This window comes from Elephantulus edwardii, unplaced genomic scaffold (genome assembly GCF_000299155.1).
Source record: "Elephantulus edwardii isolate Elephantulus edwardi_28Jun2011 unplaced genomic scaffold, EleEdw1.0 scaffold00128, whole genome shotgun sequence".
Lineage (NCBI taxonomy): Eukaryota > Metazoa > Chordata > Mammalia > Macroscelidea > Macroscelididae > Elephantulus > Elephantulus edwardii.
In genome coordinates, this window is record NW_006399878.1 from 2,791,758 (window position 1) to 2,806,959 (window position 15,202).

The 15,202-nt window shown below is 40.7% G+C and overlaps 1 protein-coding gene across 1 annotated transcript in view; it reads left to right on the forward strand.

Moving 5' to 3' along the window:
• Positions 1 to 1,416: 1,416 nt before the first annotated feature.
• The window catches only part of MTMR7 (myotubularin related protein 7), a 219,195-nt gene continuing 205,409 nt past the window's right edge, over positions 1,417 to 15,202 (forward strand). The window contains exon 1 of the mRNA XM_006893550.1: positions 1,417 to 1,490. Coding sequence (XP_006893612.1) covers positions 1,467 to 1,490 — 24 coding nt within the window. The 5' untranslated portion in view covers positions 1,417 to 1,466. The remainder of the gene's footprint in view (positions 1,491 to 15,202) is intronic.

Genomic DNA, 15,202 nt, shown 5'->3' on the forward strand with positions numbered 1-15,202 from the left:
GTTTCACATGAGAACAATTAAATGTTCTGGAATCCCATTTTCCTAAATGTTATTTACAGTTTATTATGATCCACATACTTTGGACATGTTGTGAGGAGAGACCGGTCCTTAGAGAGGGACATAATGCTTGGGAGGGTGGAGGGACAGCGCAGGAGAGGAAGGCCCTCTATGTGGTGGATTGATTCAGTGACTGGGATAATTGAGATGGGAGTGTCAGAGACAGTGCGATTGGCACAGGACAGAGCGGAGTTTAGGGCTGTTGTACATAGTGTCGCTATGAGTCGCAGGCGACTCGACGGCACATAACAATGACAATAACATGATCCACATAGTCATCAACCTTTGCCTAGCTGATAAAACACAGATAGAAATCTTACAATAAATATCGGACAGCAGCAATGATATCTCTTTTTTCATATCATCTCCATCAGAGAAAGGTGGGCAATCTTCTCCCTGTAATATAAATGCAGCCTCTGACAACCTGCTGAAGGTCTGCTATAAATCGGTTCTGACTGGCTAACAATGGGTTTTGAGTTGAGTAGATGCCCGAGCTCTGGAGGATTAGTCCAAGGTGGTTGTGCTACTAAACCAATGGTAGTGTCTCTCTGGTTGTTCGAATTCATCAATGGCTCCTTAGGAGAATGATGGTCAATATGTTGCTGAGAGATTTGCAATCTCTCGAAAATCGGCTGAAGAGTCAGCTGTTCCGATTTGACAGCAATGAATTGACTTGACAGATGAATGGATGCTTTGTAGCTATAACTTTCACTCCTCTGAGACCTAAGTGAAATTTGCAACCCAGAACCCAGCCCCTGTGCCAAGGGAAAGTGTCTCTTCCAACAGTGAAGTTCTGTGTTGATGTGAAATACCTGACTTAATAGTGTACCTCCCTAGAGCACTAACAGTGTAGCGTTTTATTTCCACTCTCGCCCAAATGCTATAAAGTCCTCACCACTCAACTGCTAAACTATTACGGAACCCTCTAGGCCTTCTTGGATCACAGTGCATGTGGCAGCATTTTTCTTCAACCTACTCTGAAGACTCACATTGTGGGGCGCCCTGGAAGGAAAATTGATGTGTCCTGTGGAGGACAGTGTATTCGCACCTCTTCTCCAAAAGGCCACACCCAACACAAGGCCTTCATTGTTTGGGGGAACAGTAAACCCACAGTGTATGCTGGCGGTTCCAGTTAGAAGGGAACCAGAGGCTCTTGATCTGGGAACCCTGGCTAGAGAGGAGGTGGAGAGGCGGCCAGACAAGCTGGAGGTGGTGATGCAAAGCGCGCTCTAGGGCCGCGCGGCGCGGGATCCCGCACGCAGGGCCAGCGCGGGCGCGGCCGCACCTGGAGGCGGAGTCAAGCTTCGCTCCGGGCGGCGAAGCCCCCTCCCCGCACCCCTCCCGCGGCGCTGCAGAGGCGGCAGGTGCGTGAGGCGGTGCGGCCCAGGCCCTGCAGACGTTGGCCTGCCATGGAGCATATCCGCACGCCCAAGGTTTGTGCAGAGGACGCGGGCGGTACCGGGAGCTGTGGAGGAGGAGGAGGTAGAGGAGGAGGAGGGGGAGGAGGGAGGCTGAGCCCGTTAGAGGCCCCGCTAACCTGCGGGCGCGGGTAGAACTAGGACCGCTAGCCAGGGAGGAGGCGGCTGCGCTAGAGCATCTCCAGGTCGCCGGTGCGGATGGTCTAGCTTTGGCGCTTGCACAGGCCTAACCATGGCTTCTGCTGGATCAAACCTCTTGTCCTTGGGAGGTGCTCAGTGAGCATGGCGTGGACTGGAGCAAACCCTGATTGCTGATTAACGGGCTGGCTGCTGATCACTGCTTTCTCATTGTCCTGGTCCTGAGCTTTATTGGCCTTGCCTGCCCTGAGTAGTTGAAAATAAAACAACCCTTTCTAATGACAGGTGCATAGAAAATGAGTTATGTGCAGTTATAGATGTAATACACTCTTCTTGAATATAAGGGTCCCATAGATGTGTTCAGCTGGGCCTTCCCCTTCCCCATTTTAAGACTAGCAAATGAACCTTACATAGTATTCTGTGTAGTATGAAGACATCAGTTCGTCCCTGTTCTTTCTCGTCTGTTTTGTTCTTTGGGGAGAAGTATCTGGCTTTTTAGATAGATGTGTTTTAAACACCGCCAGTTTTTGCCTCTCAGCAGAAGCAACCAGCCCCTGATTGCTCCAGTGAAAGCATTGAAGATCTTTCCGAAGCTTTCTGTTCTGTAACAAGCCCTCCCATTTGTAGTTGCGCTGGAAATAAAACTTATAGTGGAAAGGAAAATAAATTACCGACTTTCTTGTCTAATAATAGTCTAAACTGGTGGGTAGGGGGAAGTGTGTCTTTTCAAAAAAACAATCTATTGACTTATGTTGCTTTTGCCACCACAGCTCCTTAAGTTTCAAGATCAACACCTGCTGTTACTACAAAAAACCCATTAAAAAAACACCTAGGCTTCTTAAAGAGTTCCTGATCGACTTGAGTCCAAGTGGCCCCAGGAATTCAACCCATTTCATAGAGAGTGACTGTGTTGCCTTAGGTCCAGTGAGAAGAATCTCTTCCTAATTTCTGGAGTGTTTCCCAAGTGCCTCTTTATAAAAGCAGCTCCTCAATTATCTCTTGTGAGTGGAAGGATCAATCTTTTAGTTTGCTTGGCAAATGTCAGGTTCAAGAGAAATTTAAGCTGTATGGATTGTGCACTGTAGAATTAAATTGTTGCTTCCAAATCAGGAAACTGTAAACTTAGAAGAGAGTGCCATAAACCACAAGATAGGTGGCTGAAAGCTTTCAGGGTTTAAGTGATACTAAATAATTTATTCTTGAAGGAAAGATTTAACTCATGGATGCCTTCTGCCCTTACCAAGGGCATCTTTTCATCTACCACAATGAAGAAAGGGAGGCTATATAAAATTGATGTCTAATGTGGACTTAATAGTAAGTGTATTAGGATGACTTGGCACTGACTGCCATTTTCTGATCTATATATGAACTCATCCCAAAGGTAGATAAATACACAGACACACAGTCACACAGACAAACACACACACACACCTGAGTAGCAGGCAATATTGTCATTCTACTTATTCTTAAAGCTGTTCTATTTTGTTGGGAAATGGGAAGACATGAAAAAAAGGAAAAAAGAAGAAAAAAAGAAGCTTGCCTGAAATGTTTTGAAGGTCATTGGTATTTTAGGATAATTAAGTGAAAAAAACCCGAAACTACAGAGAACAGTTCCTTACAGAGCATATGCATATAATGTATAATGTCTGTGGTCAAATTTATCTTTATTATTTGCTATTATTATACTTGGCAGGGACTAAATAGGTAGATTGTCTTAGATTTCACAGTTTCCTATCTTGGGTGACTTGTAAGGAGTATAAACAAAGTTTATCTGACCCACTGTGGGTTTGAAGTGACATTTACCATATGGGTAGCAAGATTTTATTTTAAAATAAAAAGACATGCTTGTATGTCTAAAGTATACTCGCTTTCTTGGTACAATGAAAGGCATTCATTTCCTCTTTAGAAATTCTGTAATATCCATCACAGCCTGTGTGTTCTGCTTTGGTCTCTGGGGTGCAGTTTAAGGAGACAGATGCACATGAATAATTTGGAATGCTTTGCACATATTTTGTTTGGAGTATGTGTGTTTATGTGTATCTTTAACTGAAGCCTTCAACAGAGCATATGCTAAGTAGGGTGCTCCCCTTGCAGAATGGATCAATTGTAGGGTGGAAAAAAGAAATATTTTAAGGACAAGTTAGTTTGCAGCTTGGACAAATTGAGGACGACTATGCATTACCTGTATTCATAACATTAAACCTCTAGGTTTCTGCTTCACTACCTGGCTTCGCTTACCACTTTGAAACCTTGTATGACATTTTTTTGCTTGAGCCTTATAAGTAATTTAGAATCAGGAGTGCTTAGTTATATGAAAGGACTTCAAGTCCCTTGGAAGTCGCTTGAATGATTTGTTGAATTTGTTTTGGTCCTATATTGATATTAATTTGTCTTTGTTGCTGGTTCACTCACTCACTAACTCATTACTGTTGAGTTGGAATGGACTCATAACTGACCCTGCGTTGAATTTCTGTGGTAGCAATTGCACGAGTTGAGATTGCCCATCTTTCTCCTGAGGAGCCACTGGTGGATTCAGACTGTCAGAGAGGTTTGGCCTGTAGGTTAGCAGCATAACTCCCTTTGACGCTGTCACCAATGCTCCCTTTGTTGCTACTTACTAACCTAATTGTTATGCATTAATATTTTTGATAGCCATTTCCCCCACATATGTAAGTTGGATTACTTATAGAGTACAGATCATGTACATTAAATGTGTAATTATTGTAATTATTATACAAAGAGCAATGGCCACATGTGGATGGCCATATCTGACCTTTACCAATTACACAGAGGGGAACTGTCCCCATCAACAGTATCAGCAACACAAAACCAATTCCCATGAGGTCAGACAAGCCCCCGCCCCCCCATGCTCCTGTACCCCTTTCTACTCATCTCAACACAAGTCATAAAGCTTTCCTGGATCCAAAATCCAATGCAGTAGCCCACAGACCAGCCAGACCATGTTGTGGAAGTAAAGAGGTCATAATCCAGGTTTGTAGCAGAATATAATCAGGATGGCTTCCAAAATGTGCTGGCAGCCTTGAGCCTCATAGCTTCAGGCCAGTGTTTCAAAGTTCTTAGTTCTGCAAATTATGGCTCTGCTCTACCTCTACAGTCCTCCAAACTTGGACAAAAAGCTTTTAACTTTGGTTCAGTGATGTACAGTCTCCAGGTGGGCCCCAATCTCATATGAGGTCCTTGGTTTTCTGCTGTGGCTGCCATTGCTGTTGCTCCTGTAGGCCATAGGCTGACTGGTGAAAGAATCTCTGATCCTGAAGGATGCATTGCAGTCTCTTGCCTCTTTGCTAGTGGTGAAATTTCTCCTTTTCTGCTGCTGGATCTGCTCAATTTGATGGTGAGACCAGCTAGTCCCTTTGTTGATTTGTGAGGCTACCAAATCCCCTTGTGAAGAGGCTAACATGCCCTGTTCACATAGTCCTGCTCACCCACATGGCAAAGTCAATTTCAGTGGCTAGGAAAGTAGTTTTGAATACTAAGCCCATAATACTACAATTATTAAGGATTATAGTAATCTTATTATTTGCTTCTATTACACTCTACAATTTATTCTTAAGGTTAGCCACAATTTTTTTTGTGATCCATACAGTCAAATCCTTTGTATAGTTAAAGAAATACAGATAGACATTCTTCTGCTACTCTACTTTCAGTTGTTTCATTTAATGTTGACTATAAAGTCCCTAGTGCCATATACTTTTCTAAACCCAGTCTGTACATCTGACAATTCTCTGTTGATGTCCTGATCCAGTCATTTTTTTAAAATAATCTTCAGCAGGACCTTGCTTACATTAATATTACTGATATTATTTGATAATTTCCATACTCTGTTAGATCAAGTTTTTGAGTTTCATTTCTTTTTTAAATGAGAAAAATATGGATCTTTTCTGGTCAGTTGGCCTTGTAGTTGTCCTTCAGATCTCTTGGCATAACCTGGACTAGAAAACAGTTGTCAGAGCAGAGCAAAAAAATACTGCATGATTAAAAATCAGAAAAGATGCACACCAGGGATACATACTGTCCCTTACCTTTTCAATCTATTTGTGGAACAGATAATCTGGGAGGCTGGACTTTATGAGGAATAATGTGGCATCAGGATTGGAGGAAGACTCATCAACAACCTACGTTATGCGATGATACAATCTTACTTGCTAAAACAGGAGGACCTGAGACATTTGCTTCAGAAAGTGAGGACGATAGCCTTCTATATGGCTTGAAGCTCAACATCAAGAAAACAAAGATTCTTACCCCTGGGCCAATTGTTAGCATCATGATATACAGAGAAGAGATTGAGATTGTTAACAATTACAGATTGCTTGGTCCACAATCAGCACTCTTGGTACCAGCAACCAGGAAATCAAAAGATAAATTGCATTGGGAAAATTTGCTGTCAGAGACCCCTCCAAAGTACTAAAGACTAACAAGGTCAGTCTAGAGACTAAAGTGCATCCAAGTTATGGTCTTCACAATTACTTGCTATGCATCAGAAAGCTGAACAGTGACTAAGAATGAGAGAAGAAGAATCAATGCCTTTGAGTTGTGGTACTGAAGAGTATTGAACCATATAATGGACTGCTAAGAAAACTTAACAGGTCTGTCCCAGACAAGATGCATCCAGGCTGCTCCTTGGAGGTAACAGTTTTGAAACTCTGTATCACATACTTTGGACATTTTGCCAGGAGGGACCAGTCTTTGGAGAAGAACATCTGCTTAGAAGTGTGGAGCTACAGTGCAAGAGAGGAAGACCCTGGATGAGATGGATTGACTCTGACTGGGGTAATGGGTTAGGTGTATCAGAGGCAATGAAATTGACTTAAGATAGAACAGGATTCAGAGATATTGATGTTGTACATAGGGTTGCTATGAGTTGCAAGTGACTTGATAGCATATAACGAAAACATTACACTCTAGATGACCATAAAAAGTAGAGTTCATTAGCTTTCATATCTTGATTGAGAGCCTCCTCAACTCCAGAACAGGACTTCAATATTCTTTCTTTTTCATTATACTTCCATCACCCTGGGTTGAGCTATTGCTCTAAAAGTCTCAAAATTGATCTACTAGATTATTTCTATTTCTCCTTTAATCTTTTTCTTTTTTAAACAAAATTTTTATTATACTTTCCTAATTGTTATTTTAACAAAAGTTTACAGGAAACTTGGATTTCCATTCATTCATTTTTGCATGTTCTGGACTGTTGTCATGCAAATAATGCCTCATCATATATACCTTTGAAATAGCTCTTTCCCTCATCTGTTTCAACTTAATGGTCATTATTTATCCCCTCTTTTCTTAGTTTCCCCCCTCCCCCAAATTCCATGTCAGTCTTGTTTTATAAATGTCATTATGCAGTATTTGTCCTTTGGTGACTGAGTTACTTCCCTCAGCATAATGTTCTCCAGGGTCACCCATCTTGTATATTTTATGATTTCCTTGTTTTTCAATGCTGCGTATTATTATTCCATTGCATGAATATACCACAGCTTCTCAAGCCATTCACTTATTGTTGGACACTTGGGTTGCATCCATCTCTTTGCCATTGTGAACAATTCATCAGTAAACATGTTGTTGTTGTTATGTGCCATCGAGTCACTTGCGACTCATAGCAACCCTATGTACAACAGCCCTAAACTCTGCTCTGTTCTGTGCCATTCGCACAGTCTCTGATACACCCATCCTGATTTCCCCAGTCACTGAATCAATCTACCTCATAGAGGGCCTTCCCCTCCTGCACTGTCCCTCCACCCTCTCCAACGACCTGTCCCTCCTCACAACATGTCCACAGTATGTTAGACGGAGCCTCAGAATCCTTGCCTCCAAGGAGCCACCGGATTTAACATTTTCCAGGATGAATCTGTTTGTTTTCCTAGCAATCCATGGTACCCTCAGTACTCTTCTCCAGTACCACAGCTCAAAGGAATCAATTCTCCTTCTATCCCCCTTGGTCATTGTCCAACTCTCTGATGCATAACAGGTAATAGCAAAGACCACGGCCTATATCAGATGCACCTTAGTCTCTAGAGAGACACCATTGCTCTTCAGTACTTTGGAGAGGTCCCTAACAGTAGACTTTCCCATGGCAATGAGCCTTTTAATTTCCTGGCTACTGGTGCCAAGAGTGTTGACTTGGAGCTAAGCAAACTAAAGCTGTGAACAATTTCAATCTCTTCACTATCCATCCTGATGCTACCAATTGACCCAGTGATGAGAATCTTTGTCTTCTTGACATTGAGCCTCAATCCATACTGAAGGCTGCAGTCCTTGACCCTCTGCAGCAAGCGCTTCAGCTCCTCCTCAGTTTCAGCAAGCAGGGTTGTGTCATCTGCATATCGCAGATTATTGATAGGTCTTCCACCAATTTTGACCCCACATTTCTCCTCATAGAGCCCAACCTCCTGGCTAAAAGGCATGCATATATCTATTTGGTTGGCAGTTCCGGTTTCTTTAGTGTATATTCCCAGTAGTAAATTGCTTGGTCAAATGGTATTTTTATTTCCAACTTTTTGAGAAAGCGCTATACTGCTTTCTAGAGTGGTTGCACAATTTTACACTCCCTCCAACAGTGAATAAGGGTCCCAGTTTCTTCACAACCTTGCTAGCATTTATTGCTTGCTTCAGTGTTGAACTTTTCTATTGTTACTGGGATGAGATATGATATCTCATAGTCATTTTGATTTGCATCTGTCTTAGAGCTAGAGATTTTGAACATTTCTTCATGTGTTTGTTCACCATCTGAATGTTTTCTTTGTTCATATCCTGTGCCCATTTTGCAGTTGGATCGTTTGCTTTTGTCTTGTTAAGGTGCTGGAGTATTCTATAAATTCTAGATGTAAGTCCCTTATCAGACATGTCATTACCAAATATTTTTTCCCAGTCTGTGGCTGTCCTTTTTACCTTCTTGGAGACCTTTTTTTTGGTGTGCATAGGGATTTGATTCTTAGGTCTCATTCATCTATTTTATTCTCTCCTGGTTGTAGGTTTTTCAGGATGCCTGGAAGACTGTTCATATTGTGGATTAGGACTTCTAGATTTTTTCTAAGATTTTTTCTGATGAAGTTTATAGTCCTTGGTTTTAAGTCCTAGGTCCTTGATCTACTTTGAGTTGGTTTTGTGTATAGTGTAAGTTATGGGCCTTGCTTTAGTTTTCTGCAGATAGTTTTCCAGTTTTGCCAACGCCATTTGTTAAAGAGGCTTTTGTTTCCCCACTTAACTGATTTCATCTCCTTGTCAAAAATCACTTGAGCATAGGTAGATGTGAGAAAGCTGGACAATTACTAGGGATTGTAGAAGGAGGATTGATGCCTTTGAGCTATGGTGATGGAGATGAGTACTGAATACACCTTGTACTTCTAGGAGCACAGACAAGTTTGTCTTAGAGAGGGTGAGACTAGGCTGCTTGTCGGAGGCAAGGATTCTGAAGTGTCATCTGATGTACTTTGGACATGTTGCAAGAAGGGACCAGTCCTTGGAGAGGGATGTTATTTTTGGGAGGGTAGAGGGACAGTGCAAGAGAGGAAGACCCTCCATGAGATTAATTGATTTAGTGACTAAAGTAATGGGGGTAGGTGTCTTGAAGACAATAAGATTGGAACAGGATAGAGCAGGGTTTAGGACTGTTGTACTTAGGGTCACTATGAGTCGCAGGTGACTCAATGGCACACAACAACAATAGGTAGATGAGCTGATTTCTGGGTTTTCAATTCTATTCCATTGTTCTGTGTGTCTGTCACTGTACCAGTACTGCACTGTCTTGACCACCACAGTTGTGTAGTAGGATTTGAGGTCAGGGAGTGAGATGCCTCCCACCTGGTTTCTCTTTTTAAGGAGTGCTTTGCTTATCTGGGGTCTCTTTCCATTTCAGATGAAATTGGAACTTGCCTTTTCCGTCACATTGAAGAATGGAATTGGTATTTACATTGGGATTACATTGAGCTTGTGGTTGCCTTTGGTAGAACTGTCGTTTCCACAATATTGAGTCTTCCTATCCATAAGCATGGTATATGTTTCCATTTTTTCAGGTCTCTTTTTGTTTCTTGTAATAATGTTTTGTGATTTTCTTTGAATAAGATTTACTCCCAAGTAATTTAATCTTGTGATTAGCTATTGTGGTGGGTATTGTTTTTCTTATCTCCAGCTCTGTAATCTCTTTGTCACTATAGAGAAATCCAACTGATTTTTGTATGTTGATCTTATATCCTGCCACTTTGCTGAATTGGTTGACGATCTCCAGTAGTTTTTTTGCTGAGTCTTAAGGGTTTTCTAAGTATACTATCATCTGCATATAGATAATTTTACCTCCTCTGTGCCTATTTCAATACCTCTTATTTTCTTCTCACTATCACTAAGTCTTCCAACCAAATTACTTCTGGTAAATCTACGTTTTCTTGAGAGTTGTGTACTGAAGTATCCTACTACTGTAGTGGCATTGTCTTTTTTTTTTTTTTCAATTCTGTTAATGCTTGCTTTGCATATTTTTCAGTTTTGTCATTTGCTACATAGATATTTATTATTGTTATGTCCTCTTGTTCTATTGATCCTTTAAGCATTATACAGTGACCTTCCTTGTCCTTTGATGGTTTTTGCATTAAAATCTATTTTATCAGAGATTAATATTACTACACCTGCCTTTTCTGTTTGCTGTTTGCTTAGTATATTTTCCCCCACCCTTTTATTTTTAGTTTTTCTTTATCTTCACTTTTCAGGTATGTCCCTTCTTTTCTTGTTTTATAGCATATTGATGGTTTGGTTTTTTTGTGTGTTATGTTTGTTTTGTTGGTTTTTTTTGTTTTTGTTTTTTTTATCCAGTCTGCTCTTATTTTTTTCTTCAGTGGTGCATTTAAAACCATTCACATTCAGTGTAATTATTAGGAGGCAAGGGTTTATTGCTATTATTTTGTTGTGTTCATTTTGGTGTTGTTGCTAGTTACTTTGGTTCATCCTGCTTTCTGTGACACCCCTGTAAGAAGGACTTCTCTCAGTGTTTCCTGCAACACTGGTATTGTTTCTGTAAATGCTCTTAATTTCTGAGAATATCTGTATATCGCTTTCATACTTGGTGGACAGTTTTACTGGGTACAGTATTACTGGCTGGCAGTTGTGTTCTTTGAGTGTTTGATATATGTCATTCTTATTGCACACATGGCTTCTGCTAAAAAATTGGCATTTAATCTTATTTGCTGTACGTTAGGTTATTCTTTGTTTCTCATTAGCAGCTTTCAGAATTCTCTCCTTATTTTTGGTTCTGGTAAATTTGACTATGATATGCCTTGGTGTTTTCCTTTGAAGTTTATTCTATATATTGTTTGCTCAGCTGCTTGAATATATATTCTCTCATTATTCATTATGCCTGGAATGTTTTCTTCTAGTAATTCATCCACAACTTTCTCGGTGTCTTTACTTGCTTCTTCCTGTTCTGGGATTTCATTATGTGCATGTTATTCCTCTTGGTGGTGTCCCACATTGTTCTTAGGGTTTCTTCTTTTTTCCTTCTTTTTAATTTTGCTTTTTGTCCTATCAAATCAGTGGTGACAATTCTATCTTCTATTTTGCTGGTTTGTGTTCCATCTCTTCAACTCTGTTCATATGTCCTTCCATCATGTTGACAGCATCTGAAATATTGGTCCTCATATTCTGGATTATGGTTTCTTGTCTTTCCAGAGTCTCTAAAGCCTCATTTGTTTTATCTACTTTGTCTTGAATTGTTTTTTTCCAAGTTCCTATTGGGTTTTGCTTGCAGAGTACTACAATTCTTCAAGTTTGTCTTTCACTCATTGAAAATATTCAATCATTGTGTTTTTTTTTTTTTTTTATTCTGTGTCAGAAGTTTCCTTCAGACTTCCTGGATTCAGGAAGTCCATTGATACTGTCTCACTTGTTGGCAGTGGCATCTTGTTTTGGGTTTGTATAGGGTGTGAGGTAGTTACCTTCTTCCATGTCATTGCTATGGTCAAATTTAGGAGGCTCTTGGTCTGAAAACCTTGGCTCAGGAAGTCACTGCTACAGAGGAGGGAGGAGCAGCTGTCCTGCTTGAGTTTCTCTCTTATCTTTTGACTCAAGGGAAGAATTGCTTTAATTGGGGAGAGATATGGCCTGTGAATTAGCAGCCTTTTCTCATGTAACTGCTGCTGCAAGGGAGGTCCATGGGGCCTGCAGCTAAAGGGACTTCAACTTCTAGGAAGCAGGAGGAAATGGCTTCACCTGTGATATTGGTGTCCCTGGCATACTTCAGAAGCGTGTCAGTGGGTCATCGTCTAGATGGCTGGGCCAGTGTGTCCAGATAGTGGGGCCAGGTCATCCACTTTGCAGGGACAGGGCCTCCAGGTGAAGCAGCAGGGCTGTGGTCTAGTGCTCCAGGTGGTATAAGAGCCGGGGCACACTAACACAATTTACGACAGGTGCCTAGCTAATTGACTGGAACAGATTCACATGGTAGCTGTGGCAGCACTGTGGCTGTGGTGACCCTGTGGCTGTGGTGATCTGGCGGCTCTTCTCTAATATTTTCTTGTCCACAGGAAGTTGTGCAGCTAACCCAAAGGCAGTATCTTTCTGCTGGTTCAAAGCCACCAGCCTTTCCAAGGGATAAAGATGGTCAGACTCCTCCTGTGCTATTTACAACCTTTGGAAACTCACCAGGAAGAGTCATCCATGAGTTGATTCCAACTTGATGGCAACAAGTTTGAGTCATTGTTTAAGAAGTTATGGTGGTGTTATGGGCAAAGTGTTGGGTTAATAATGGAAAGATCAACTTTTTTACCCCACTGTGGGTTAATGATTAAATAATTGCCTCTGGTTAAGATTTACAGTCTTGAAAATTTAATGGAGGGTCACTGTGAGTCAGAATCAACTTAATAGCAGTAAGATGGATTTAATCTCTTGTTTACAGAGGATCTTGGGTGATGTTTTTAAGATGGAAATTGATAATGTCATTTTTCTGCTAAAATTCTTGGGTGACTTTCCTTTGCAGCCAGAAGGTGAAGTGAGAATCTCAAAAATGACATGCAATATCTCGTGTAGATTGTCTCCTTCCTGCCTTTCTTGCTTTGTTTTTGATAATGTTGTTATGTACCATTGAGTCCAAATCTACTCACAGCTGCCGTCCAAGGAGTTTTCAGAGGCTACAAATTGCATAGGAGGAGACTACTCATATTTCTCCCTCAGAGCAGCTGGTGGATTTGAATTGCATGTCTTTGGATTGGCAGCACAACTCTTTATGATGAAACAACCAGAGCTCCCTAATTTATGATGTTGTTGTTGTTGTTTGATGCCGTCGAGTTGTAGACGACTCATAGCGACCCTATGAACGAACAGCCTGAGCACTGTTCGTACATAGAGTTTCCAGAGGCAAGCCATTTTGGAAGTGGATGCCACTCCTGCTTCCAGGCTTGATTTAGTCGGGAAGTTCCAGCCAACACCGTCCACCATGGGTACCCTTTACCACGATTGACACATCACTATCACAGTCTTCAGCATCACAACAACTATGAGTTACCTCTGTACAGCAACGCACAGACCAGTGCTATACCACCTAGAAGAATGTTTGACAAGAAGACAATTTGAACCTGGCCGAGGGCCACAGATGAAAATCACCCACCTTCGGCTTGGTGGCATAGCTTCCTTTCCACTGGGCCAATGTAGCTCTCTCTTGGTCGTCGTCATTGTTATTGTTGTTTGATGCCGTCGAGTCATAGATGACTCATAGCGACCCTATGGAAGAACAGCCTGAGCACTGTTCATACCCAGAGTTTCCGGAGGCAAGCCATTTCGGAAGTGGATGCCGCTCCTGCTTCCAGGCTTGTCTTTATCAAGGTACATCTCTTACCTACCTAGTTTCAGATAAATATCAGTTTTGCAGGGAGATTGTTGTCTGACTCTCTCAGCTAAGTCAGCCTGCCTGCAATATTCTATTGTAGAACTCTTCCCACCCCTTGCCTCTCCAGTGGAGCAGCTGGTGGATTCAAATAACCAGATAACCTTTGGGTTAGTAGAACAACTTGCCTTGTTCTGTGCACTTGAGCTGCCTTTGTTATTTTAGGAATAGCTGAAATGGGAACGGAATATAACTCAACAGCCAAATTTTACAAAGCATATAGTCTTTGTGACCTTCTGGTGAGTTTATAAAGAACCAACTGATTGCCATTGAGTTGATGGTACTTGTAGAGCCCTCAAGTGTTACAGAGTACAACTGTTCCATAGGATTATCTTTGTTGATTTAAACAGATTAGGAAGAAGATTGGTGATCTACCTGTAAGATAATTGTTTAGAATAGCAGCAGAACATTTTCTGGTGTGGAGTCGAAAGATGAACCTATTAGTTGGAATGTACTAAAACTATGGATAGCATAGAGTTTCTTTCGCAAAATAGAGTCTGCCCTGAAAATGTAGCTGTAATAAAACTTTTAAGACCTTTATTTGATATTGTGATGTAACTAAAAATGAGTAGAAACAACTGTAAACATTCATTAATAAGCCAAGCATAGAATGTATGAATTATGAATCTAGGAAAACTGAGAGTTATCAAAATGAAATAGAACAACTAAGGATTGATATCTTAGGCATTAGTGAGTTGACATGAACTGGTGCTGGCAAGTTTGGATCAGACAGTCCAATGGTCTGCTATGCTTGGAAATGACAAATTGAGTAGGAGTAACATCTGTTATATCCTAAAAAATTTCATGTCATTATATGTTCTTAAGTACAGTGCAAGATTAACAGCCATATACTTATAAGGAAGAACAATTAATATGACAGTTATTCAGATCATTAAAGACAAAGATGAAGTTATTGAAGAGCTCTACTACTGAAGGGAGCTCTGGTGACCTAGTGGTAAAAAACCCCCACAACTGCACTGCGATCCCTAAGGCACACTGTTCAAATCTACTAACGTCTCCATGGGAGGAGGTTAGGCATTCTCCTTCTGTGCATTTAACTGCCTTTCAAAACCTTCTGGAGGGTCAGCTTTAGTTCCAGCTTGATAGTACGCAATAACAACCACCACCGATTTCTTCAGTCTGAACTAGATGAAATATGCAATAAAGATCCATTGATAATTACTGATTATTATAATGCAAAAATTGAAAACAAAGAACAATTTGGTAATTGGAAAATAAGGCTTTGGTGATGAAAATGACACCAGTAAGTACTTGATAGAATTTTTAATGACCTATTTCTTGAAAATAACTTTTTTCAACTATATAAATTGTTATTATTCATGCAGACCTTATAGGGTAGAATACACGGGAATTAAATTTACTATGTCTGTGGAAAGATATGATAGAAAAGCTCAATAAATATCATCCATCAGAACAAGGTCAAAATCCATTTGTGGAATAGTCCATTAATTACTCATTTGCAAGTTCAAATTGAGGTTGAAGTAAATGAAAATAAATCCATGAGAGCCAAAATATGATCTTCAGTATATTCTACCCTAATCCAGAAACCATCCCAAGAGCAGATTTGATGCATTAAACACTAATGACAAGAGACCAGTCTGGAGTTGTGGGATGGTCTCACATATGAAGAAAGCAAAAGATCATTAAAAAGACAAAAAAAAAAAGGAAAAAAAACAAAATACCAAAA